Below are 26,182 nucleotides of genomic sequence, written 5' to 3'. Positions count from 1 at the left end.
CTTTTTTAGTTCGCCACGGATGGATCACTTTTCCCATGGAGTTTTTATTTCTCAATGGAATGTATATTCGTTGAAAATTTTGGAATGTTTCTTTAAATGTTTGTCACTGCTTATCTACCATTATACTTTTAATCTAATTTCCCAATCTACCTCAACAAACTCATCCCTCATAACTATATAATTGGCTTTATTTAAGTTTAAGACTGTCATTTCTGACTGAAGTATTTCACTCTCATACTCAATGTGAAATGTTATCATATGATCTTTACTATGAGATTACTAATTAATCCTGTATCATTACACAATTACACAATACAAGATCTAAAATAGCCTTTTTCCTGGTTGGTTCCATGAAGTATAAGAAACTATCTTGAATGCATTCCATGAGCTCATCCTCCAGACGACCTTTGCTAATTTGATTTTCCCTGTCGATACAAAAATTAAAGTCCCCCGTTACAAGCTTTTAAAAAATTTGTTCCAGAATGTGGGCATCGCTGGCAAAGCCAGCATTTATTGTCGATCCCAAATTTCCCTTGCAAAGACGGTGGTGAGCCGCCTTCTTGAACCGCTGCAGCCCTTGTGGTGAAGGAACTCATACAGTGCTGTTAGGGAGGGAGTTGCAGGATTTTGACCCACTGATGATGAAGGAACCACAATATATTTCCAAGTCAGGATGATGTGTAACTTGGAAAGGAACTTGTAGGTGATGTTGCTCCCATGCGCCTGCTGCCCTCGTCCTTCTAGGTGGTAGAGGTCGCAGGTTTGGGAGGTGCTACCGAAGAAGCCTTGGCAAGTTGCTGCGGTGCATCTTGTAGATGGTACACACAGCAGCCATGGTGTGCCGGTGGTGGAGGGACTGAATGTTGAGGATGGTGGATGGGGTGCCAATCAAGCAGGTTTCTTTGTCCTGGGTGGTGTCAAGCTTCTTGAGTATTGTTGGAGCTGCACTCATCCAGGCAAGTGGAGAGTATTCCTTCACCCTCCTGACTTGTGCCTTGTAGATGGTGGAAAGGCTTTGGGGAATCAGGAGCTGAGACACGCGCTGCAGAATACCCAGCCTCTGACCTGCTCTTGTTACCATGGTATTTATGTGGCTGGTCCAGTTAAGATTCTGGTCAATGGTGACCCCCAGGATGTTGATAGTGGGGGATTCTATGATGGTAATGTCATTGAATATCAAGGGGAGGTGGTTAGACTCTCGCTTGTTGGAGATGGCCATGCCTAGCACTTGTGTGGCGCGAATGTTACTTGCCACTTACCAGCCCAAGCCTGAATGTTGTCCAGGTCTTGCTGCATGCAGATATGGACTACTTCATTTTCTGAGAAGTTGCGAATGGAATTGAACACTGTGTAATCATCAGCAGCATCCCCACTTCTGACTTTATGATGGAGGGAAGGTCATTGATGATGTTATGTCTGTAATGTACCTATGGATGACTCCACGAGGCAATGTGTTGTACTCAAACTGTAGCGACCTTGGTCCTTTATTCGTAACTCCACAGTGAGGCACAAGCATGGTGGGCAGCCTTTTATACTGGACCCTGCACACCAATGCAGGTAACCCTCAGGTCTCCCACCGCAGTACCCTCTGGTGGACAGCTTATGCCACAGGGGCAGGAAACCCCTTCAGCAGTTGCACCCTCTAGTGGTGCCAGCATAGTATATACACAGTGTAAACCTTATTGATGGTACATCAGGTAACAAGTTTCCATCTTATGCAGCTATATAGTGACTACACAGAGACTATATCTATAGTCTGCATATATAACATCACTCTCCCCCAAGTCCTTTGTGCCAATTACCTTTGCACTATGTGCTCTGGCTTAGCTTTCCCCAGACTTAAGTGCCAATAGCCCTTGCACCTTGGCTGTGCTTTGGCTTGGCTCTCTCCCTGTTAACCCCAAAATCATTTTGCCACAATGTTGGGGGGTAGTGGTTACCAGTTTGGATGGTTCGATGATGCAGTGGAGGTTCCAGTGGGTTCTGGGTATGATCCATTTGTGTGTCCATGGCTACATACATCCATTTCCACCCCCCCCCCCCCCCCCCAGTGAGATCATGCAGCTAGCCCGTTACATTAACATACAGGATCAGGCACAGTGCAAGTACAAAGAAAGGAAGTTACAGTTTGTATCATGACACCTTGGTTCTGTGACTTACATTCATTACGTGTTGCGGTCATGTGCCACGATTGGATAGATTGCATTCATGGTTCAGTCATGGTCAATACTGAGGTAGCTGTACAGGTATGCGAGGACACTAGTTTGAGAGCAACCGGATGGAGTCCTCGTCGTCTGATGGCAGCGCTGCGCTCCCTGCTAGCGGGGTGGGCTTGGTTCGCTCACCTTGCCAGGACTCAGGGCCTTTGCCGTTGTCTGGTGGTGGGCAGAGCCACAGATGTGTGTGGCCTCCCTGTCCTCCTTTGAGGGCTGCAGAACCTTCTGCCTGCTCTTAATGGTGTTGGGAGCCTGGCTATTCCAGATCCCGTTTGGGAAACTCGTTGGTTCTGACCTTTCGCTCGCGGACATGGCCGAGGTAGCGACTGGGTCTGGGGGCTGCACCATCTCCAGCCGGGGATTGGGCAACGGTGGCCGACTGCGCGTATTGGCGCCGTTTTCGTTTCCAGGTCCGTGGCGAATAGTGCCATTGGGTGCCTGCAGCGTGGGATAGATCTGAGGCAGGGCATCAACATTTTGTTCTTTATATTAGGAATAGTACCGACATCTCGCAACAATATTTCGTTCACACTCTTAATCGGTTCGTTACATTGATTGCCATGCATACAATGTCTCTTTAAGTTCAGTTGGTTGCAGGTCTCCTTTAAGAGAACTCTGCTGGCTTTACCCCAATCAAATCCTTTGTTGGACACCACGTGTTGGTCCCTCAGTGTTGCACCTCGTGATATGGCCATGGCCATCTTTTTTTTCAGCCACGCTGCACCTCGCTGCAGCAGGGACGCCATCTTGCCTCTGTCCTCGAGGTCGACTGTCTTGATCCTTTTCTCCCGCGATCCTGCCACAAAAGCTGGAAGAGTGCCTATGAATTCGATCTTCCTCCCCAGGAGATTGGCCACTGGAGCCGGGAAGGTATTTTTAGGTCGTTCCGGTCGGATCATTGCCACGCAGTCGTGATGGACGGTCTGTGCCTCAGGTGCTGCGCTGGTCTGTTCTCTGGTGCCTGGCCCAAGCAAAGGTGAGGTTTTGCTCTGCCTCTGAGCATGGGGGACATCGATTGCTAGAGTGAAGAGGTCTTCCCATTTCCACTGGATCTTCCCCATCCACCTTAATCCGAGTAGCGTTGGACCATCACCTGCAACAATCCACAGAGGTAACTTGTGCACCACATCATTATGGATTACACTTACATCCGCACTACCAAGGACTGGGATCAGCTCCTTGGTGTAAGTGCGCAACTTTTCCCGTACTGGAACCAGCTCGTGCCGTTTTTCATTCCATAGCCTCTAAAAGGCATCCTGGCTCATCACTGACTGGCCCGTGTCCACTTCCATGAAGAATGGAACGCCGTTTATCTCAACTTCCATCTTCACAGGAGGACAATCGGTGGTGTAGGTATACACTCCATACACTTCTTCTTGGGGCTGAGCTGCCTCTCTGGCCAAATCATCATACTCCCTGCTAGATTTAAAGTCATCTACCGACTCCTCTGCTAGACGGTGAGTCGTATTTCTTTTACAAATACGCTGGAGGTGGCCCTTCGTGTTACAGGCTTTGCATACGTACTCAGCAAACCGACACTGGTGAGCCCTATGGTTTCCTCTGCAATGCCAGCATCGTGCTACTCGATTAGCACCCTTCGGCGGACTCTGAGTTCTGGAACCCTGAGGTCTATGCTCTCTGCCCTGGGCAGAGCCACGTTCTACAGTCTTGCCTGTAAAAGGCACCATTCTGTGTATAGTACTTGCCAGGTTTGAGTCCACACAATGAATAATTTGCTTGGTGCTGCAGTGCGAGGTCATGAACGCCTGACTGATGCTGATGGCCTTGACTGTGGTGTCGGCAAATAATAGCTTGTGAAGGAGGCCCTCCTTCCTATAACGAAGATGTCTCGCAATGCTTCATTGAGGTGCGTGCCGAAATCACACGGTGCCGCAATTCTCCTGAGGTCGGCAGCATATTTTGCAATCTCCTGGCCCTCAGGTCTGCGGTGAGTGTAGAATCTGTGCTTGGCCGTGAGGATGCTCTGCTTTGGTTTTAGTTGGTCGCGAATTAATTCAGTCAGCTCACCGTATGTCTTATCCTTGGCCTTCGTGGGTGCCAGCAAGTCCCTGACGAGGCGGTAGACCTCGGGCCCACAACTGATCAACAGAATAGCCTTGTGCTTCTCCGCCAATGTGTCCGTCTCCCCTGTCAGGTCATTTGCCATGAAATATTGTTCGAACCTTTCTGTGAAGGCATCCCAATCATCACCCTCTGTGAAGTCTTTTAGCGTGCCAAAGGTAGCCATAATCGTGTGAAAGTCCGTATTCTCGTCGCCATTTGTTATGTCTGTAATGTACTTATGAATGACTCCACGAGGCAATGTGTTGTACTCAGAATGTAGTGACCTTGGTCCTTTATTCATAACTCCAGAGTGAGGCACAAGCATGGTGGCAGCTTTTTATACTGGGCCCTGCACACCTCTGCAGGTAACCCTTAAGTCTCCCACCGCAGTGCCCTCTGGTGGACAGCCTAATCCACAGGGGCAGGAAACCCCGGTCTCCACCAGTTACATCCTCTAGTGGTGCCAGCATAGTATATACACAGTATAAACCTTATTGATGGTACATCAGGTAATAAGTCTCCATGTTATGCAACTATACAGTGACTACACAGAGAGTATAACTATAGTCTGCATATATAACAGATGAAGCAGCTGAAAATGGTTGGGCCTCGGACACTGTCCTCAAGAACTCCTGCAGCTTTGTCCTGGGGCTGGGATAATTGACCTCCAACCACCACAACCCTCTTCCTTTGTGCTAAGTATGACTCCAGCCACTGGAGAGTTTTCACCCTGATTCCCATTGACATCGGAATATGAATATTGAGCTCCTATTATTTGTTAATTAATACTCTGTCCAATGGTGTAGCTACTGTTTGGTGGGCTAAGCATTACTCCTAACAATGTTTTCTACCCATTGTTATTTCTTATCTCCACCCATACTGATTCTACTTCCTGATCTTCCAAGCCAAGATCCTTTCTCACTACTGTCCAAATGTCATCCTTTATTATCAGGGCTACCCCACTCCACCCTTACTTGGCGAAGAAATTCAAGATCTTTTTCACATTTAGGTCACATAAAAACATTAACCTTGTCAGAGTGATTGCTGAAAATATTGACTCGCACAGTGAGGCAGACCAGAATGACACCTGCTCTCCATCCAGAATGACACCTGCTCTCCATCCAGAGTACTTCCCCTTTGCCATGGCAATCCCTGTTTGAGTTGCTCATTATTGGTTGAGCTTGGAGCAGTTAGTCTGTTTGGTCATGCTGACCATTATGGCAACTCCTCTCCCCATACAATATTGCCAGTGTTCCCATGGTTCTGAAATCCAGCGTTTCCACAAGTTTATACATCATTTTAGAAGATAACCAACAAACAGTAACCAAGGAGATAAAGCATACACGACAATCAAAAAACATTTGCACACTGCTTTTCATCTTACCATTTTACCAACAAATGCACAAAAAGGTTAAAAGTATACATGTATATGCCATGTGAATATGAGTATTGAAATTATATCCCCTGTGTCTATTATTCATTTTATATTTACATAGTTACATAGGGCTAAAGGTTAACTCCCAAAAATGGGTGGATTGATGTCAGGTGCGATGTTAAACCTTTAAAAATCTCCAACCCGCTCACTTTCAGCAGCCAACACCCCCCCCCAAATAAATATTTGAATGAGGCTGGCAGCCTCCTGTCCGGCCGGGTTCCCCTGGCCTTGGGAAACCTGGCAGCTGAAGAGAGGAGAGGACGGCTTCGGGGAGAAGGTAAGTGCTTCCCCTCCGGGCCCCCAAGCAACCATCCTCCCCTGCAATCCCGGGTTGGGGGGTCTAACCTATCAAAACCTTTCATAATCTAAAGGCTTCATCAGGTCATCCCTCAGCATTCTGTTTTCCACATGAAAGGTGTAAGTGACTGAAGACTAGGCGCTTGTATTCTATCCTTCACCACCTGACTATCTGGCCTTTACAACCCATTCATCGAGTTTAGTATGTAACTATTCAACGGCATATGGGTGTTGTTCACAGGGAGTCAAGATCAAGTGTAGTCTTCAGATGATGTGGGTTTAGTAGGCAGCTGCAATGGTGGAGCACAGAAGAGACCAGAGGGGGGTGTAGAGAAGCAAGGTAAAGCAGATTTAGAGGTTGGAGGGGAAGAGGATGTGGATGGGGGAAGGTACAACAGGGTTAGAATTTGGAGAATTTGGAGAAAGATGGTGGTAAAGTAGGGTTAGAGGCTGAGGTGAGGAGGGCATGGATAGGGCAGTATTTGAGGCTTTGGAGGGAAGGCAGTGAAAGGTTGGAAGCTAGGGAGGAAGGGAAAAGACAGAACGGGGTTAGCAATGCTGTAAGACACTAGTCAGAGCCAAAATTAAGAATACTTTGAGTGATATTTCCTTTGTATTGAAATAATGAACTTTTGATCCAGTAACAAGATGAATGGAGACAGTGGACAGGGGCTCTGATATCACTAAATTTATTATAGATTTTTTTAACATTCATTTTATAAAGGTTATCTAAATACGCATTCATCTTACAAAAAATTGCTACATGGGATAAACAGAAATAATCTACCTTTTTCCCATTTGGAACTCTTTGTACATACATTAAACATATATGCAGAAGTGAATTATCAACTAAATGATTAGAATTTTACAAAACGAATAGGTATCAGGAATTAGGAACATCCAGTCCTAAGCAATGCTATGCACAGCTTCTGGTTTTAATGATGTTCTCTAAATTTACCTAGGTTTTGGGGTCCCATTTCTTTCCACCAATTTTCTCCCACTTTTACTCTGGAAATAAAATCGCCCCAAAATCTTAGGTTGTTAAATTGGCAATGAAACTGACATTAATGACGCTTTAAATATTTGCTATGACCTTTGTTGAATGTTTTGTTAATTTATACTTAGAAAGAAAGAAATTTAGACTTATAAAGAATATCCACTCAAAGCAAGGTACAACACAAAGGGCCCAAAATTCAGTGCCGCTGGAAAGCTGGTGCTCCCCCCACCTTTTTATGGCCTTTAGCGCCAAAATATTTGAGTGGCTGGGCCACCCCATATTCAGCTCCAAAAGTGAACAAATGAGTTCCAGCGCTAATGAACCCTTCCAAAGTGTATTTTTCAGCAGTGTGGCTGTCTTACTTTGAGCGTTATCACCACTGAGAAATTCAGCATGCAGGTAAGGGTTTCTAACAAGCCAGGTGCTCCCTGGCCTTCTTAAAGGCCAGGTTTTGCAGCAAGGCCCTAAGGGGGGGGGGAGGATTTTTGGAAGGTTGGCTGGTGTAAGAGGTGCAAAGAGAGCCAACAGGTTCACTGATATGGAGCTGGAGACACTGATGGATGGTGTGGAGGACAGAAGAAGAATACTATTTCCTGACATGGGGAGACCGGGCAGACCACCAGTACATAATGCATGGAGGGAGAATGTAGGGGAGGTGTCAGGCACCTCCATATATGTGAAGACACACCCTCCCAGGAGGGTGCTGGCCAGTCTGTACCCGACCCTTCCAGAGTGGCGATGGGTCGACGCCTCCTTGCTTTGAGACGACAGGGATCCTCCTCCTCCTGCACCACCTCCTCCTCCTCCTCCTCCTGCGCTGCCTCCTCTTCATCCTGCGCTGACTCCTCCTCCTCAGGTGGTACTGCTGGCTCGACCTCCAGTGGCTGTCCCCTCATGATGGCCAGGTTGTGCAGCATGCAGCAGACCACGATGATGATGGAGACACATTGAGGAGAGTACTGCAAGGTGCCACCAGAGTGGTCCAGGCACCGGTACCTCTGCTTAAGGATGCCTATACAATGCTCGATGATGCACCTGCTGGCACAATGAGCGTCATTGTATGCATGCTCTGGCGCTGTCCTGGGGTTCCGCAGAGGAGTGAGCAGCCAAGTGGACAGGGGATATCCCTTAACCCCAAGCGGTAAACCGCAATCCTGATTCGGGCAGGTGAAGACGGCGGGCACACTGGTCTGGCGCAGAATGAATGAATCATGACTGCCTCCTCCCTTGCCTGCTGCCTGTCTGCACAGTGCTGAAGGCGACGCCTTCTCCTGTGTGCCACTTTGCTTCTGAGCAGGTGTACCAGGCGTTGCCCTCCCAACACTCCTCCCATCCTCAGGGTGAACCCGACCAAGCATGTATTTGCAGCCCCCAGGACTCCACTAAAGAGTCAGACCTGAAAGTTGTGCAAATGTATGTGCAAACCTCTGAGCAGCACTCAGCAGGTTGAATGGAGCCAAAACAATTAAAACTATTAAAAGATAAATACAGTGGATGCTGTAATATTAAATAAAACACTAATAATTAATAACACTATTAAAAGATAAAAACAGCAGATGCTATAATCTTAAATAAAAATACTAAAATTAATAAAACCATTTCCCTACCAAAGGATCGCGGCAAAACTCCAGCGGTGTTCCGTTCGAGCACCGACTCGAATACCTCGCGGGGATACTGCTGGGAAAAGTCTTACCTTTTTGCAGCTGAAAATCCCGGTCCGTGCCGCTTTCCAGCGGCCCGCATACTGCAGAGCTCTCTGCTGGAAAGTCTCCTTTACCGCACCATTTCTGGCGGAAGTGTGCAATGCTCAAATCCCTCCACCCCCGAGCTGAATATGGCTCGGGGAGGGAAAATCATCCGACCGCGGTGGCCGATCGATTTTTTTTTGGTCAACCGCTCAAACTCCGCGGTAGCCGTCTCTTCAGGGACGGTGAATTTCGGCCCCAATATCTCATCCTTTATTATTGTTAAGGATGTTAGAGCATTAGAATCTGTGCTAGAACTGTATGTATGTTCCAGAGCCTGTTGGCAGTTAACAAGGGCTGGGACTCCCATCATTTAATTTCCCACTAATAGCCTTACTGCACATCTGCAAAGTTTGAACACAATATCTCATGGCAACATGTCTCCAAGTGATTAATATTCATCATAAAATAATAAAGGAAGTAGTACATTTTCCACAAAAACCTAACAAATCTGTATATTTTGAAACATCATCATAAATCACAATGCTACGAAAATTGCAGGAAACAGCACTGAAAAGAGCCCGAAGTCAGCAATTATTTCCTTTCAGGAATTTGCATTTATGTAGATTGCCTACTTGTATTTTCCTTGATGAAATCTGCTGTTGAAAGGGTTTACTCTTTTGAGGCAGCATCCTTTCCATAAACAAGGCTTCTTCAATGAGACTGAAAGTTGTTTGTTGCACCCATCACTCATCCAATTTAATGGCCATTAGGCTGCAGATAGGTCTGCAGCTCCACACAGACCATTTCCCATAATGTTTATACGTCAATAAAGAGTCTCAGAAGTACAGCCTGTTAATAAGTTATAGGTTAGTTTATTATGAATTTTTTGTCTTGCCTGTTAGGTGAAATAGAAAACCACTTTAAGCTATTAATCAGCTGTTGGAAAGATGCTCTGGACTGTAGAAGAGAATTGAAACATATTGCAGCTCTTCCTCCTCTAAAAGGAAACCAGTGCTCTCCCAGTGTAACAAATCTGCTGGAATGAGCATGAGAAAAATCAGGTAGAATGACAGGAAATTCCTTGCGGTACTGCTAACCATGAGCAATCAGACATTCAACTCCTGCTGATGCCAGAAAAAAAAGTGAAGAGCTCAGCGATTCGGAAACTCTCTTACAACTGCTTCAGTCCACCGATGTCTTTTGTGAGCTACAGTGAAGCTGTAAGTCAGTGCTTGAGTTGTTCCAACAGTGAGTGGCATTGGAGATTGGGTGGTCTGTAAACAGCTACCCCAAACTGATAATTGTTCCAGCAATAAAAGTACTGGAAAAGTTTCAGCTAAAATGCTTCAGGCAATGAAGCAACCTTTTTAAAAATTGGAACCATTGCAAAACTTCATTAAGCTACAGAATCGGAGTTCACTATAACACTATATATATAAAAAACAATTATAATCCACGAGTTCAGTTTTTCCTTAGGGGTCTTCAGTTCTGCAGCATTTTCAGATTGCTATGACAGGAATTTGTTTTCAGCTTAGTAATACATTTTTCCCCCCAATTGATCCTTTTCTCTGTATTTATACCTGCAGGACTGACTTGTTGGTTTAGCACATTTTAAAATATTTTTTCTCGTACCTCTGTCTTGCCAGCAGAATGAGATTGTGACGAGGGCCTCTTGTAACACTCAACGATAACCTGGTCTGGCCATTACTAGCAGCTGAAATAAATTTCCCTCAAAAACTCCATAGTGTTTGCCTTTCTTACAATCAGAAGCCTAATAAGCCTTGACCAACATGACAAATAATCTGACTAGTGATCTTTGAAAAATTTCAGGATATAGGCTTTTATCTGACAATATCATTTACCAGGTTTCTGACATGTATTGATGAAGATGGAAGTAATATTTTTAGGCTCTAATGATAAGATAAATCTGCCAGCAGTTGTGTAAATGAGCAGCTTTATGTGATTTCACAAACATGTATAACTGAGTGCACCTCCTTGGTAAGCACAATTAAATTACAATGTTCAGCAGCAATGAGGACTGGAAACAGCAATTCTCCACACAGCAGGATCTCTTCCTGGTCTGGCCTCTGCCATCAGAGTTAGTCTATCAGGCTGTGAGCATAGGCAGCATGTTTCCCAATGGGAAAGGAGAGCAAATTAGCTGTCCTTGGACGACTCTAACACATCCCTTAGCTGCAGCTCAAGAGCTGCATGTGCAAGCAGAGATCACAAAGCGGTTGCAATTCCCTGAGGTGCACTTGCACATTTTGCCTAGAGCAATTTGCTCTGGCAGTGCACAGAGAAAACTTCCCACTGTTCTCTCATTTAAATGCAGTTGGTGCAATCCTAGTACAATTTGCATCATCCGCTGGGAGCACAGAGGTCCGGATGTCTTGAGCAGGAGCAGAAATGGCTGGTGCAGCCTCTTAAAGAGGTATCTGCACTTCATGTTGGTGGTATTGTTTGAAACTGGGCATTTTCTGCGTGGTTTTGTGCTGAGATAAGGATGGACAAACCAGAGACAAACCAAAAAACCTATGTTAGGAATCATGTTTTGAATGGTGGGATCCATCAGTAAAGTTCAAACCAAATGGTAACAAGTAAACATACAATCAATGCTGCAATGCCAAGAAACAAAAGCAGAAAAGAAACAGGGCGAATCTCATTAAAAGGTCAGTTGGGACAGTTTTAAGACTACTTCCGGTTGTTATACTTCAAGTTTGAAAGACACACAGTTTTGGCCTTGGGCCAAGGGTGCAACACATCAGAACACCCATGATAACAAGGACACATCCTCAACACCCCCCAAATGAATGTTGTAAAGAGGCTTACACTATAGAGCAGTCCAAAGCACTTATGGACCCAACTCATGCCCATCAGAAAACCCAGGGTGCACAGAAGAGGAACTTTAGACTCAAACTTTTAAATTCAGATGAAGACGGCACATAATATCTCATTCTTCCAATATACCAACCCATTGGCCTGAGCACAATCCATTAATCCTGGACCCCTGTGTGCAGGTCTCCTGCCTTCCATTCCAGCTGGGAAAGGGCACATGGAAGGTCATAAAAAAAAACTATGATTTGATAAGATGGTCCATTTACAGCTAGAGTGAAAAAAATATTTCAAGATAGTTTACAGCCCATTCCACTGAAAGATTTGGTTCACGGAATGATAACCATTTTTTTTTAGCTTTGTCAATATCTATAAAATTTGTCGCAATGAAATAGCTTAGTTTCATATGTTCTATTGCAATTTTGAAAATCTGAGCCTTGCTTTAGAAAACTTGAGGCAAACTAAACAATGTCGATAACAACAAATGGGAAAATATCCATAACACGATAACACCCACTGAGAGCTGTTCAACAACTTGTACTTATATAGCACCTTTAACATAGTAAAATGTCCCAAAATGTTTCACAGGAGCATTATCAAACAAAATTTGACACCAAGCCACATAAGGGCATACTAAAGCAGACTTGGTCAAAGAGGTAGGTTTTAAGGAGTACCTTAAAGGAGGAAAGAGAGCTGGAAAAGCAGAGAGGTTTAGGGAGAGAATTCCAGAGCTCAGGGCCTTGGCAGATGAACACATAGCCACCAATGGTGGGGCGATTAAAATTGAGGAAGCTTAAGATGCCAGAATTGGAGGAGTGCAGATATATTGGAGGTTTGTAAGGCTGGAGGAGATTACAGAGATAGGGAGGGGCAAGGCCATGGAAGGATTGAAAACAGGTTGAGAGTTTTAAAATCAAGGTGTTGCTTAACTGAGAGCCAATAGAGGTCAGCGAACACAGGGGTGATGGATGAATGGGACTTGCTGCATTCTAGGACACGGACAGCAGAGTTTGAATGATGTCGAGGGTAGAATGTGGGAGGCGGCCAGGTGTGCGTTGGATTAATCAAGTCTAGAGGTAGCAAAGGCATATCTTCAGCATATAACAACATTGTTTGAGGCCATCTGAATCCTAATCTCATTACAGTTACTTTAAATACAATAGAACATGAAGGATCCAAGATCCAATTTTCTTTTTCCCCAATTATTTGTCAAATTGTTTGCGGGAAAAAGCCATGTGCAAGACTTTGTTGCATTGCACATCTCATGATCAACAATCTCCTCCTGTAAGATATGTATCAACTTCACAGCTGAAGAAAAACATAATCATTTTCTGTATATTTGTAATTAACTTGTTTTTATCCCGGTCTAAGAGTGTTGCTGTACCATACGTGCAAGACAGAAATGCAGTGACTCAATTATACACAAGTGTCTGTAATCACCCTTCTATTATAGTAGCAATGGCAGTTCAGAAAATGCTTCAATGAAGGAAGTGCAGGTCTAACCTGTGCTTTTGGAGCTTCAAATGGAGAAGAGTTATCCTCATTGTGAATATATCTTGCAAACAGCAAAATGAAGACCGTCTCTTTTAACAAGACACAGTTGTACCGAGGTGACAGGCATTTTTTTCTTAATCATTTATTCAATAGAACTAAACTAAGACTGTTACACATCATTTTCTTGTAGGGAGTAAGTACTGGGTCTTTAAGGAAGCTACGCTGGAGTTAGGATATCCTCAGAATGTGGTGGAGCTAGGAAGTGGAGTACCTTCTCAGGGTATTGACACAGCAGTGTGGTGGGAAGACGTTGGTAAAACCTACTTATTCAAAGGAGACAGGTTAGTGCCTCTGCTTGTGGAATGTGCATGATAAATCAAAGTGATTAATGTGCTTTTAAGTGTTGGTCTGGATAGCTTGTGATATATGTGAGCAGCTTAGACACAACTCTTTCCACACAAATTCATCATGCAGATAAGGGTTAACATGTTTATACAATGGTACACAAACAATCTATTGTCCCTTAGGATTAAATTGATTGAACTCATCATTCGGTGCACAGACTGACCTCTGGTGGAAGCTAATTCCTCTTGGGATTGCACTGTATACGTGTGGCAGTGATTTTAAGTATTGCGTGTTTGCCAAACTTTATCCTGTCAAGCTCTTATGTAATGTCATAAAACACTAAATCCTCAAGCACATCACAGATCCGCATTAGTCATCCCCATTGTTGTTTGACCGAGGCTTTACAACATAAAATATGTGTATCTTCCCATCGTCAGTGTTAAATATTTTATTTGACACAGCACCAACTTATTTTGAGAATGGTGAACCCAGTTTACATTATGCGGCTCGTTCTAGTGCAGCCCTGGTATGAAGTTACCTCGAGCAAATTTTATAATGTATTCCCTCACATTGGTAACTGTCCATCTGGCACCAACAGCCACCTCTTTGCCTCATAACCAGCATTGGCATGATGTAAATATGGTAATTGCATGCCACCTGAGTCTGCCATTGATCTGTGAGATTTTAACTGGGCATAAGACAATGTGGTATATATCAACTGTTATTCTGCCAGATGCCACCGCAGGTAGGTTATTTGAAGCTGAAATTATCATTGGTGCTAATGTACTTCAAGTAACCCCATTAAGTTCAATGAGGGTGAAATGGGCAGTTGCAAATCAGCCGTCTCTTATACATATACAGTTATTTGCACTGTAAAAATGCTCTGATTGGCTCTCCATTATCACATGACCTGATTGCTGATTGGTTCCCTTGGAGGATAAGCCATACACAAGAGATTTCCCTGGAATGTGTAATTGTAACCACCCAGCCCAAGTTCTGAAAGACTTTGCAAAGTGTAATTTGAGCCATTCTGACTTCAGAACCCAGAGAGGATAGAGCTCCACCAACCCAGCAAAAGCCTCTCAAGTTCCTGACCCCATCCCAGGCCAAGTGTATGCCTCTCCCAGCCAAAGTTACTGACCCCAGCCCAAGTTCGTGCCTCCCCCAGTCCAAGTTCCTGACGTTATTTCCCCCCGCCACTGCCCCACCATAGATGGGGCATTGTGTGTGGGTCACAGATTGTTAACAAGTTTATTGGGTATGAAGTGAATAGTGATAGTGTCGTGACTTCCAGATTTCATCCACACTAACGATGCTCCTTGTAGCACACGCACCAAGCTTTCCGAGGATGCGTGGGTGTAAAGGGGGTTATAAGAGAGTGATACGTCTTCCCTGAGTTCCCTCTCTCCCCTCCAATCCCCCCTCCCGTTTTCCCTCTCTCTCCCCATCACTCTCTCTTCCCCCCCATCTCTCTCTCTCTTCCCCCACCCCCCCCATTTCTCTCTCTCTTCACCCTCTCCCCGTCTCGCCGTCTCTCCCTGTCTTGCCCTATCTTCCCCCCCCCCCGCCCCTGTCTCTCTCTATCACCCACGCACCCCCCTTCCCCGGTCTCTCTCACACTCTCCCCCCATGTCTGTTCCCCCCCCCCTCCTCCATGTCTCTCTCGCTCCCCCCCTCCCCATGTCTCTCTCACTCCACCTCTCTGTGTCTCTCTCTCTCCCCCCAACATGTTTCTCTCTCCTCCCCCCCGCCCCCCCGCCATGTCTCTCTCTCTCTCACACCTCTGCCCATGTCTCTCTCTCTCTTCCCCCCCTCCCCATATCTGTCAATCCGTCCACCCGTGTCTCTCTCTCTCTGCCCCCCTGCCCCCCACCCCGTGTTTCTCTCTCTCTCCCCCCCGCCCGTGTCTCTCTCTTTCAGCCCCACCCGTGTCTCTCTCTCTCTCTCACACCCGTCCATGTCTCTCTCTCTCTCTTCCCCCTCCCCATGTCTCTTTCCCCCCCCCCCGTGTCTCTCTCTCTCTCACCCCGCCCGTGTCTCTCTCTCTCTCTCTCTCTCTCACCCCCGCCAATGTCTCTCTCTCTCTTCCCCCTCCCCATGTCTCTCTCCCCCCCCCGTGTCTCTCTCTCTCTCACCCCACCCGTGTCTCTCTCTCTCTCACCCCGCCCGTGTCTCTCTCTCTCTCTCTCTCTCTCACCCCCGCCAATGTCTCTCTCTCTCTTCCCCCTCCCCATGTCTCTCTCCCCCCCCCCGTGTCTCTCTCTCTCTCACCCCACCCGTGTCTCTCTCTCTCTCTCACCCCCGCCAATGTCTCTCTCTCTCTTCCCCCTCCCCATGTCTCTCTCCCCGCCCCACTCATGTCTCTCTATCTCACCCCCGCCAATGTCTCTCTCTCTCTTCCCCCTCCCCATGTCTCTCTCCCCGCCCCACTCATGTCTCTCTATCTCACCCCCGCCAATGTCTCTCTCTCTCTTCCCCCTCCCCATGTCTCTCTCCCCGCCACATCCGTGTCTCTCTTTCTCTGTCCCCCCACCCCCGTGTTTCTCTCGCTCCTCCACCCCCGTGTCTCTCTCTCTCTCTCTCTCTCACCTCCGCCCTTGTCTCTCTCTCTCTCCCCCCCATGTCTCTCTCCCATCCCCCATGTCTCTCTCCACCCCCCGTGTCTCTCTCTTCCCCCCCGCCCCCGCTGTCTCTCTCTCTCTCCCACTACCTCCCATGTTTATCTCCCACAGAAGGCCATGAAATTCCAATTTCAGCGGCAACAAATGTTTCAGCAGCGGACTCCATGCAGAGTCGTCCAGAGATCAACAGCACCTTGTTCCAGGGCCTCACTTCTGGTTTTGGTTCCGAGGTTTCTGCGCATGCGCGAGAGGCATCGGGGCAGGCGCAGAAAAACCACAGTGCAAATAGTCACTCTGCTATTATTCACCCCGCCCGACTTTCCTTTCCATTGGCATAATGGTGATGTTATGCAGAGTGTAAAACTGGCAGTCGAATCATCATTGCCCACTTCATGCCCCTAACCAATTTGAAATTCACCCAAAATAACTACATAAAGATAATTATAGAATAGTGCGAAGGCACAATATAACTAGATTAAAAATCCATTGTATTACTCCCTTGATAGCATTGACTTGAGGTGTCTACTGTTCATGGTCCATGCCTCTGATCCATACAGGAGGGCGGGTATTACTACAGCCCTATAGACCATGAGCTTGGTGGTAGATTTGAGGGCCTGGGCTTCGATCACTCTTTTCCTCAGACGGCCGAAGGCGGCACTGATGCACTGGAGACAGTGTTAAATCTCCTCATCAATGTCTGCTTTTGTTGATAAGAGGCTCCCGAGGTATGAGAAATGGTCCACGTTGTCGAGGGCCACGCGTGGATCTTGATGACTGGGGGGGCAGTGCTGTGCGGCGAGGATAGGCTGGTGGAGGACCTTTGTCTTACGGATGTTTAGCGTAAGGCCCATGCTTTCGTATGCCATGTACAGTAGACACCTCAAGTCACTGGAGGTATATCACCAAAGATGTATCCGTAATATCCTACAAATCCCCTGATAGGGCAGACACACCAACATCAGCGTCCTCATCCAGGCTAACATCCCCAGCATTGAAGCACTGACCACACTCGATCAGCTCCGCTGGGCTGGCCACATAGTTTGCATGCCAGACACAAGACTTCCAAAGCAAGTGCTCTATGTGGAGCTCCTTCACGGCAAACAAGCCAAAGGTGGGCAGTGGAAATGCTACAAGGACACCCTCAAAGCCTCACTGATAAAGTGCGACATCCCCATTGACACCTGGGAGTTCTTGGCCAAAGACCGTCTTAAGTGGAGAAAGTGCATTCGGGAGGGCGCTGAGCACTTCGAGTCTCAATGCCGAGAGCGTGCAGAAATCAAACGCAGGCAGCGGAAAGAGCATGCAGCAAACCAGTCCCACCCACCCCTTCCCTCAACGTCTGTCTGTCCCACCTGTGACAGCGTCTGTGGCTCTCGTACTGGACTGTTCAGCCACCAAAGAACTCACTTCAGGAGTGGAAGCAAGTCTTCCTCGATTCCGAGGGACTGCCTATGATGATGATGATAGCATAGGGCGTTTATCCAGTAAACAGTCAAACTATGCATACTAGAGAAGATCACATGTTTTGTTCTTATCTGTGCTACATTGGCTGATCTCAATCAGAGCTATAATAGAGGTGCTACAATTAGCCTCAGCACTCCCTTGATAGCATTACTTACTTTATATGATTATTTAGTGCCCCACCAGTTCGAAGGCACTAGCTTCTGCTGATGAAACTTCCTTGCAATGTTATCAGAAGAATAATAGAATTGGCAATAAAAAAATTGTAACTGTTGCTAAGCTGGCATCTTCCAGCAATCCTTCAAGCAGTTATATTTTCATCAACCTGAAATTATTTTTGTGAAACAGGGACTGTGAATTTTGGCGGGTGTAGCACTGGCCGTTATGGACAGTTTTGTTGAAAAAATGGTAGCCACCTCGCTTCCGCCTGCTTCCAGCGTAGAACACGACGGCTGCCATTTTGGAGAGATAGTTAGTGCTGCTGTTGCCTGAGCTCGCCTCTCACAAGTAAATATGCAGATTGTGACATCAAACGGCGTGCAATGCCTGAATTGATGCACGTCGCCGATTTTGCGATTAAGGACGTCGCCGCTCTCCAAACCTCCCTCTGCTAGTCACGCACCAAAGAACGTGCATGCAGCAGTACAATAGAGATGCTGTCAGCACTTCTTAAAGGAACAAATATGTCTTTTAGGTAAGTTTAGACTTTGACTGGGAATGTGAAATCGAGTGTTTCTTCCTCTTCTTCTTCACTCTCCTCTCCCTCTTCTTGGTCAGCCACTGGCTGGCCAGACTGGATTTCTTGGGTGTCTGAAATGACGAAGACACAAGGGTAGGGTTGTGGTGAGGGCAGAACTGGAAAGTACAGGGCACGATTTCAAAATACAGGGCACAATTACACAATTTGCAGATGACACAAACCTTGGAAGTGTAGTGAACAGTGAGAAGCAGAATGATAGACTTCAGTAGATAGGCTGGTGAAATGGGCGGACACGTGGCAGATGAAATCTAATGCAGAAAAATGTGAAATTATACATTTTGGTAGGAAGAATGAAAAGAGGCAATATCAACTAATGGTTACAATTCTAAAGGGGGTGCAGGAACAGAGAGACCTGGAGGCATATGTGCACAAATCATTGAAGGTGACAGAGCAGATTGCGAAAGCAGTTAAAGAAGTATATAGGATCCTGGGCTTGAGAAATAGAGGCATAGAGTATAAAAGCAATGAAGTTATGATGAACCTTTATAAAACACTGGTTTGGCCTCAACTGGAGTATTGTGTCCAATTCTAGGCATCGCACTATAGGAACGATGTGAAGGTCTTAGAGAGGGTGCAGAAAAAATTTACAAGAATGCTTCCAGGGATGAAGGACTTCAGTTACGAAGATAGACTGGAGAACCTGGAGTTGTTTTCCTTAGAGCAGAGAAGGCTGAGAGGAGATTTGATAGAGGTGTTCCAAATCATGATGGATTTAGACAGAGTAGATAGAGAGAAATTGTTCCCATTGGCGGAAGGGTCAAGAACCAGAGGACACAAATTAAGGTGATTGGCAAAAGAACCACATGAACTTTTTACGCAGCAAGTGGTTAGGATCTGGAATTCACTGCCAGAAAGCGTAGTGAAGGCAGACTCAATTGTGGCTTTCAAAGGGAATTGGATAAATACCTGAAAGAAAACAATTTGTAGGGCTATGGGGAAAGGGCGGGGAGTGAGACTAGCTGAAGTACTCTTGCAGAGAGCCAGCAAGGGCTCAACAAACTGAATGGCCTCCTTCTGTGCTATAACTATTCTATGATTCTATGAAAGCAAGAGGTGCACACTTACACTCTGTGCAGCTTGTACATCAGAAGAGGTTATTGAATGATGGGCAAGTGGAATATGAGAAGGAGGATAATGTATGAGGATACTAGCATCTTGTATTCTTTCAGCCCTGCCACTGGCCAAGGGCTCAGCCATGGCCCTGCCAAGAATGGCTAGCACCGTCTCCTCCAAGGGGGTGAGGTGAAGCTAGGAATGTAAGATGTGCCTCGACTTTTGCCAGAGATTGTTGGTAGGTGAGTGATGGGGGAGGGACAGTTGTGCATTGAGCAGTGTGTGAGGCTAGACAGCAGTTGGTAGGAAATGGCTTTTGAAGATGCATTACTTGATCTTAATCACTCATCTGAGGTCATGAAACTTCTTTGGGCACTGGAGCCAGGTCCTGGGCATAGCACTACTGGCAGTGACGGCTTCAGTGATCTGGTCCCACATCCTTCTTTCTGGAGGGCCTCCTGGCCTCCTGTGGGAAGAGAACCTCTCAGTGTTAATCCACTGCACAAAGTTCGAGTGCTGTGTCTGAGACCGTGGGTTCCCTTTCCCTGGCCTGTTGAGCCAGCTTTGATGTACAGAAGGCAGTTCAGCTTGAAGAGCTGCAGGCTGCCTAGTTTGGAATTAATTTTACATTTGTTTTGAAGAAGGCAGTTCAGCTTTAAGGGCTCAACATTGCCTTCAAAACTTGCTTTAAGAAAATGCAGCATCGCTCCTACGATGTGACCTTGGGCCTCCACTGAACGCACAGTCTGTGAGCAGTGCACTAGTCACTGGGCTGTGAGCTAAAATTATTTAAATTAGCAGGCAGCACCAAATTAACATGTTGTCTGCGCTTTCTAAATAGGCATGAGCAAATCGCGCCCAATGGTGCCCCTGACCTTTTTGGAGCCTTATCGAATTTCGCGGCCAAGGATTCTTGCTGTCTCTTGTCCATGGTGCGATTCAGTCATGCAGATCGCGACTTCCCTGATTAACAGGGATCGTTCCTGTCTCCTGCAGCTCAGAAGTAGTGCAGGCAGGAAACACGGAATGTTTCAATACACACTGACAACAGGCAAGGACTTCAAAAATCTACTTATGTGTCATCTTAAACCATTAATACTTCTCATGCACGAATGCATGACCTCATCTCTCTCATCTGGAAGGAGGAGAGCATGACGGGAGATCTCAGAGATGCAGTAATCGTGACCATCTTTAAAAAAGGGGACAAGTCCGACTGCAGCAACTACAGAGGAATCTCCCTGTTGTCAGCCACTGGGAAAGTCGTCACTAGAATCCTCCATAACCGTCTTCTCCCTATGGCTGAGGAGCTCCTCCCGGAGTCACAATGCAGATTTTGTCCACTACGGGGTACAACGGACATGATCTTTATGGCGCGACAACTGCAAGAGAAATGCAGGGAACAGCACCAACCCTTGTACATGGCCTTCTTTGACCATACAAAGGCCTTTGATACTGTTAACCGCGAGGGACTATGGAACATCCTCCTCTGTTTCAGCTGCCCCCAAGAGTTTGTCGCCATCCTCCGCCTGCTCCACGACGAAATGCAAGCCGTGATCCTGACCAACGGATCCATCACAGACCCAATCAACGTCCAGACCGGGGTCAAACAGGGCTGTGTCATCGCGCCAACCCTCTTCTCGATCTTCCTCACTGCAATGCTCCACCTCACACTCAACAAGCTCCCCGCTAGAGTGGAACTAAACTACAGAACCAGTGGGAACCTGTTCAACCTTCATTACCTCCAGGTCAGATTCAAGACTGTCCCATCCTCTGTCATCGAACTATAGTACGCGGACAACATTTGCATCTGGCTGAACTCCAAGTTATCGTCAACATCTTCACCGAAGCGTACGAAAGCATGGGCCTTACACTAAACATCCGTAAGACAAAGGTTCTCCACCAACCTGACCCCGCCACACAGCACTACCCCCCCAGTCATCAAGATCCACGATGCAGCCCTGGACAATGTGGACCACTTTCCACACCTCGGGAGCCTATTATCAGCAAGGGCAGACATCGATTACGAGGTTCAACACTGCCTCCAGTGCGCCAGCGCAGCCTTCGGCCGCCTGAGGAAGAGAGTGTTCGAAGATTAGTCCCTCAAATCTGGCATCAAGCTTATGGTCTACAGGGCTGTAGTGATACACGCCCTCCTGTATGGATCAGAGACATGGACCATATACAGTAGACACCTCAAATCGCTGGAGAAATACCACCAACAAAGTCTCCGCAAGATCCTGCAAATCTCCTGGGAGGACAGACGCAGAATGTTAGTGTTCTCGATCAGGCCAACAGCCCCAGCATTGAAGCACTGATCACACTCGACCAGCTCCGTTGGGCGGACCACATTGTTTGCATGCCCGACACAAGACTCCCAAAGCAAGCGCTCTACTCGGAACTCCTACACGGCAGAGGAAACGTTTCCAGGACACCCTCAAAGCCTCCTTGATAAAATGCAACATCCCCACCGACACCTGGAAGTCCCTGGCCAAAGACGCCCTAAGTGGAGGAAGAGCATCTGGGAGGCGCTGAGCACCTCGAGTATTGTCGCTGAGAGCATGCAGAAAACAAGCGCAGGCAGCAGAAGGAGCATGCGGCAAACCCGACTCCCCACCAACCCTTTCCTCCAACGACTGTCTGTCCCACCTGTGACAGAGACTGTAATTCCCTTATTGGACTGTACAGTCACCTGAGAGCTCACTTTTAGAGTGGAAGCAAGTGTCCCTCAGTTTCGAGGGACTGCCGATGATGATGATGACTTCTCATTTCAATGCCTGGTAATTTATTCCACGAGTCCATTATCTTTTGAATGGAAGGTCCTGACTGACTTTTGTTGCTACTCCTTCATAATTTTCTTTGGTTTTCACCTGTTCACCTGCACCATTGGATAAACATTGTCCCCTCATAAATATTGGCCCCTTTACAGTCCTGAAAATATCACCTTAAATATCTGAAGCAGAGGAAGGTACAATGCTATGGAGAGAGAGAGGAGCAGTTTGGATTGCTCTAACAAAAGCCTAGCTTAGATAGAGCCATTGGACTAATTGACCTGTATTCTGTAAACATCTATGCTATCTCTGTAACCTTCTCCATCCCTACAACCCTTCAAGATTTCTGCTCTTGTCCAATTCTGGCCTCTTGCGCATCCTCAATTTTCATCGCTCCACCATTGTCAGCCGTGCCTTCAGCTGCCTTGGCCCTAAGTGCTGGAATTCCCTCCCTAAACCTCTCCACCTCTCTACCACTCTCTCCTCCTTTAAGACGCTCCTTAAAATATACTTCTTTGACCAAGCTTTTGGTCACCTGTCCTAATATCTCCTTGTATGGCTCGGTGTCAAATTTTGTTTGATAACACTACTATGAAGTGCCTTAGGATATTTTATTACATTAAAGGCGCTATATAAATACAAGTTTTGGTTTGTTGTTATGATTTTAAATGTTTCTATTTTCCAAAGAAAATAGCTAACTTTCTTAATGTTTCCTCATAATTTAAGTTCCTGAGAGGCAAAATCTTTTAGTTGTTCTTCCATGCCTTCTCCAGTGTAATAATATCCTTTGATCTGATCAGGTGACCAAAACTGCACAAGGAACTCAAGAAGAGATCTGATCAAAGCCTATACAGCAAGAACATAACCTCTTTTGATTTGTGCTCTGTCCATCTGCTAATGCAACCCAGTTCCTTTTTTCTCTTTTACTGCAAAGTAATCTGATCAGAAGTGGGCAGGAGGCAAGTTGACTGGTCGCGCACTGTTAAATTGCTGTAATGGATTTGATGGTGACCTCTGCCACTACCTTTTTGGTAGTTACTTCATAGAGTAAATTTTAAATCAATAAAATATACTCAGGCCAGGAATTTCCTCGCAGCTGCTCCTGCTCCGCCACCATACCTTCATGCACAAACAGGGCTTTCACCGAACTTCTAGCAAAGTTACGGTGGCAGAGCAGAGTAAATGCCTGCTACCAGTTTTCTTTGTTCGTAATTCATTAACCATGAAGGATTTATTGTGGCAAATGCAAAGTAAATCAATTGAAGTTCGTTGTGTTATTTGATTTTCTTGTTTCCTGATTCAGCTCTCATTTGCCACTGGAAACAAAAGGGATGAAATTCTTCTTATCAGCAAGTTTAGTGGGAAAAAAATCAATGTGAATACAAAACAGGATATCCCATTTTGTACTCGGACTGACTTTTTTGTTAAAATGATCAACATGTGAAATTTCGGCTCCAGACTGTTAATTTATTCTGGATAGTATAGACATTTTTTCAAGATTCTTGAAACCATGGGCTAGAATTTCAGGTTTTAGCGATTTCGCCCATTTTCAAACGATAATCGCTGCAAAAAATTTTTTTACTGCTGGGTTACCGTTACCGCCGGAGTTCGCAAAATTTGACAAATAGTGAAGATTGTTAGTGATAGCCATAAATCCGGCATTGCACAACTGGATTTGTGCACAAGAGCCAAAATTTGCAACCGAAAAAAAAATCGGACCTTCTGCACATGCGCAAATGTTTCTTTTTTTGCAATTTTTTTTTCTTTTTCCCGCGCTTCTGGTTAGCTGTCAGGGAACGCTCGCACATGCGCAGCACACCCAGGGCTGAATCAGCCATTTTTAGATTTCATTCACGATGGAAGGAGATGGGAGCAGGCAGAGCCAGAAAGTTCAGCAGTGAAGCAAACGAGGCCCTTGTCACTGTTGTTGAAAGTAGATGGGCGGAATTAAACAGGAGGGGTGCAAGTAGATCCCTCCCAGCGGTTTTTGGTAGAATTTGGACCAGCATATCTGAGGAGCATATATTGATGCTATCCGAAGGACCCACACACAGTGCCGCAAGAGTCTTAATGACCTTTGCAGGGTCGTTAAAGTAAGTAATATTTTTATTGATGCATTCCTTCATTACTAAAATTATAAATCTGACATACTATTTGTTCTCATGCAGCCTTAGTAGGTAGCCTTAGTGCTGCACCCTATTTGCCATGAATGATCTTTACACATTATTAAGATTGCTTTCTGAGATCTTAACAGATGTTTCTGCACTTTGATGTCTTTCTCATGAACCACCTGCAATTTCCAGGGCCTTTAAACAAAGGACTGTATTAAATGCACACAGTATGGTATAAGTGCTTTGGTGGTTATCTGTGTGTGCCACAAGAGCAGATGGGCCTTCTGGTAACCATTCCCATTGTCATCTTTGCAGCGAAAGATGTCTCACAACCACCGGGAACAGCGGCAGACAGGTGGCGGTCCACCCAGAACCATGCCTCTGAGAGACATTGAGGAGAGAGTGGCTGGTTTAATTGGTGCCTCAGGGAGGGAAACTGCCCGTGGAGGTACAATAGTGAGGGTAAGTCCTGCACACTCCCCGGGCTGGGTTGGGGCAATGTGATATAGTGTCTGTGGACTAGAGTTTGGGCAATGTGATGTAGTGTCTGTGGACTAGGGTTGGGGCAATGTGATGTAGTGTCTGTGAACTAGGGTTGGGGCAATGTAATGTAGTGTCTGTGGACTAGGGTTGGGGCAATGTAATGTAGTTTCTGTGGACTAGGGTTGGGGCAATGTGATGTAGTGTCTGTGGAGTAGGGTTCGGACAATGTGATGCAGTGTGTCTGGACTCGGGTTTAGGCAATATGATGTAGTGTCTCTCGACTACATATAATGGAGTAGCGGCGGTCCTTCAACTGAGCTTGTGCTATGTGATCTTACTCATGTCACCCTGCCCCCTCCCCTACTGCTAACCACTCATCTGTTTTTTTCTATTTCCAGATGAGGAGTCACATGTGCCAAATCCTTCAATGGAAGCCTCCTCCTCAGGCTGTCATGTGGGGGGGAGAAGGAGGATGAGGGTGAGGACGAGGAATTGAAGGAGAGGACCGGATGGAGCAGCCTACTCTGGGGAGGGTGGTGTTGGGGGGTGCCGATTCACTCGATACCTCTTTGTTCTCCGGACAGCACCTCGTCCGAGGATGAAACATTCTCGGGCTTTCATCCATCCGAGGCCCCGAGTACAAGTAGTGTGCAGCAACGCACTCCCGGGGTTGAATCCCGTATGCTGTCTCTCCGGAGGGTGAGTCGACAAAGCCGGTCTGCTGACAGACAGGCGGACGCACAATTGGACAAGGTGTGACTGTCCAGGGAGAGCATCCAGCTCACCCGACAGCTCCTAGAGGTATTGGGAGGATTCCCGTAAGCATTGCGGCACTATCTGCGATCGTGACGAAGGTCGGGTCACAGATTGTCCGTACGGGTCACGAAACCTGTGAGGCCCAATTGATGACCTCCATCTTTGACACTGCAGTCCCCAGTGACACACCCAGACCCACATCACCTGTGAGTGGTGACGCCGAGCAAGAGACTCGCCACGCAGAAGCCGGGCCTTCCATACCCCGAGCTTCTCCAGTGGATCCACACATGGCGCCTCCATTAGAAACATAGAAATTCACAGCTCAGAAGGAGGCCATTTCGGCCCATCGTGTCTGCGCCGGCCGACAAAGAGCCACACGGCCCTTGGTCAGCAGCCCTAAAGGTTACATATAAACCTATGAACAATGACGGAAAGGCAAAGAGCACCCAGCCCAACCAGTCCACCTCACACAACTGCCACACCCCTTATACTGAAACATTCTACACTCCACCCCAACTGGAGCCATGTGATCTCCTGGAAGAGGCACCTGATAAAAACCCAGGCCAATACAGGGAGAAAAAATCTGGGAAAATTCCTCTCCGACCCATCCAGGCGATCGAAACTAGTCCAGGAGATCACCCTGGCTGTATTCTATTCTCTGCAGTACTTACCATATGCCTTCTTAACCACCTTATCCACCTGGCCTACTACTTTCAGGGATCTGTGGACAAGCACTCCAAGGTCCCTTTGTTCATCTACACCATTAAGTGGCCTACCGCTTAATGTGTATACCCTTTC

At 46.5% G+C, this 26,182-nt stretch overlaps 1 protein-coding gene across 2 annotated transcripts in view; it reads left to right on the top strand.

The window, feature by feature from the left end:
• Positions 1 to 26,182, top strand: part of LOC139276174 (matrix metalloproteinase-16-like) — a 421,723-nt gene that overhangs the window by 372,664 nt on the left and 22,877 nt on the right. For both annotated transcript variants that reach the window (XM_070893755.1, XM_070893764.1), the window contains exon 8: positions 13,217 to 13,367. In XM_070893755.1, the coding sequence (XP_070749856.1) occupies positions 13,217 to 13,367 (151 nt within the window). The remainder of the gene's footprint in view (positions 1 to 13,216; positions 13,368 to 26,182) is intronic.

This window comes from Pristiophorus japonicus, chromosome 1 (assembly GCF_044704955.1).
Source record: "Pristiophorus japonicus isolate sPriJap1 chromosome 1, sPriJap1.hap1, whole genome shotgun sequence".
Classification (NCBI taxonomy): Eukaryota; Metazoa; Chordata; class Chondrichthyes; family Pristiophoridae; genus Pristiophorus; species Pristiophorus japonicus.
This window is presented reverse-complemented; position numbering and strand designations above follow the sequence as displayed.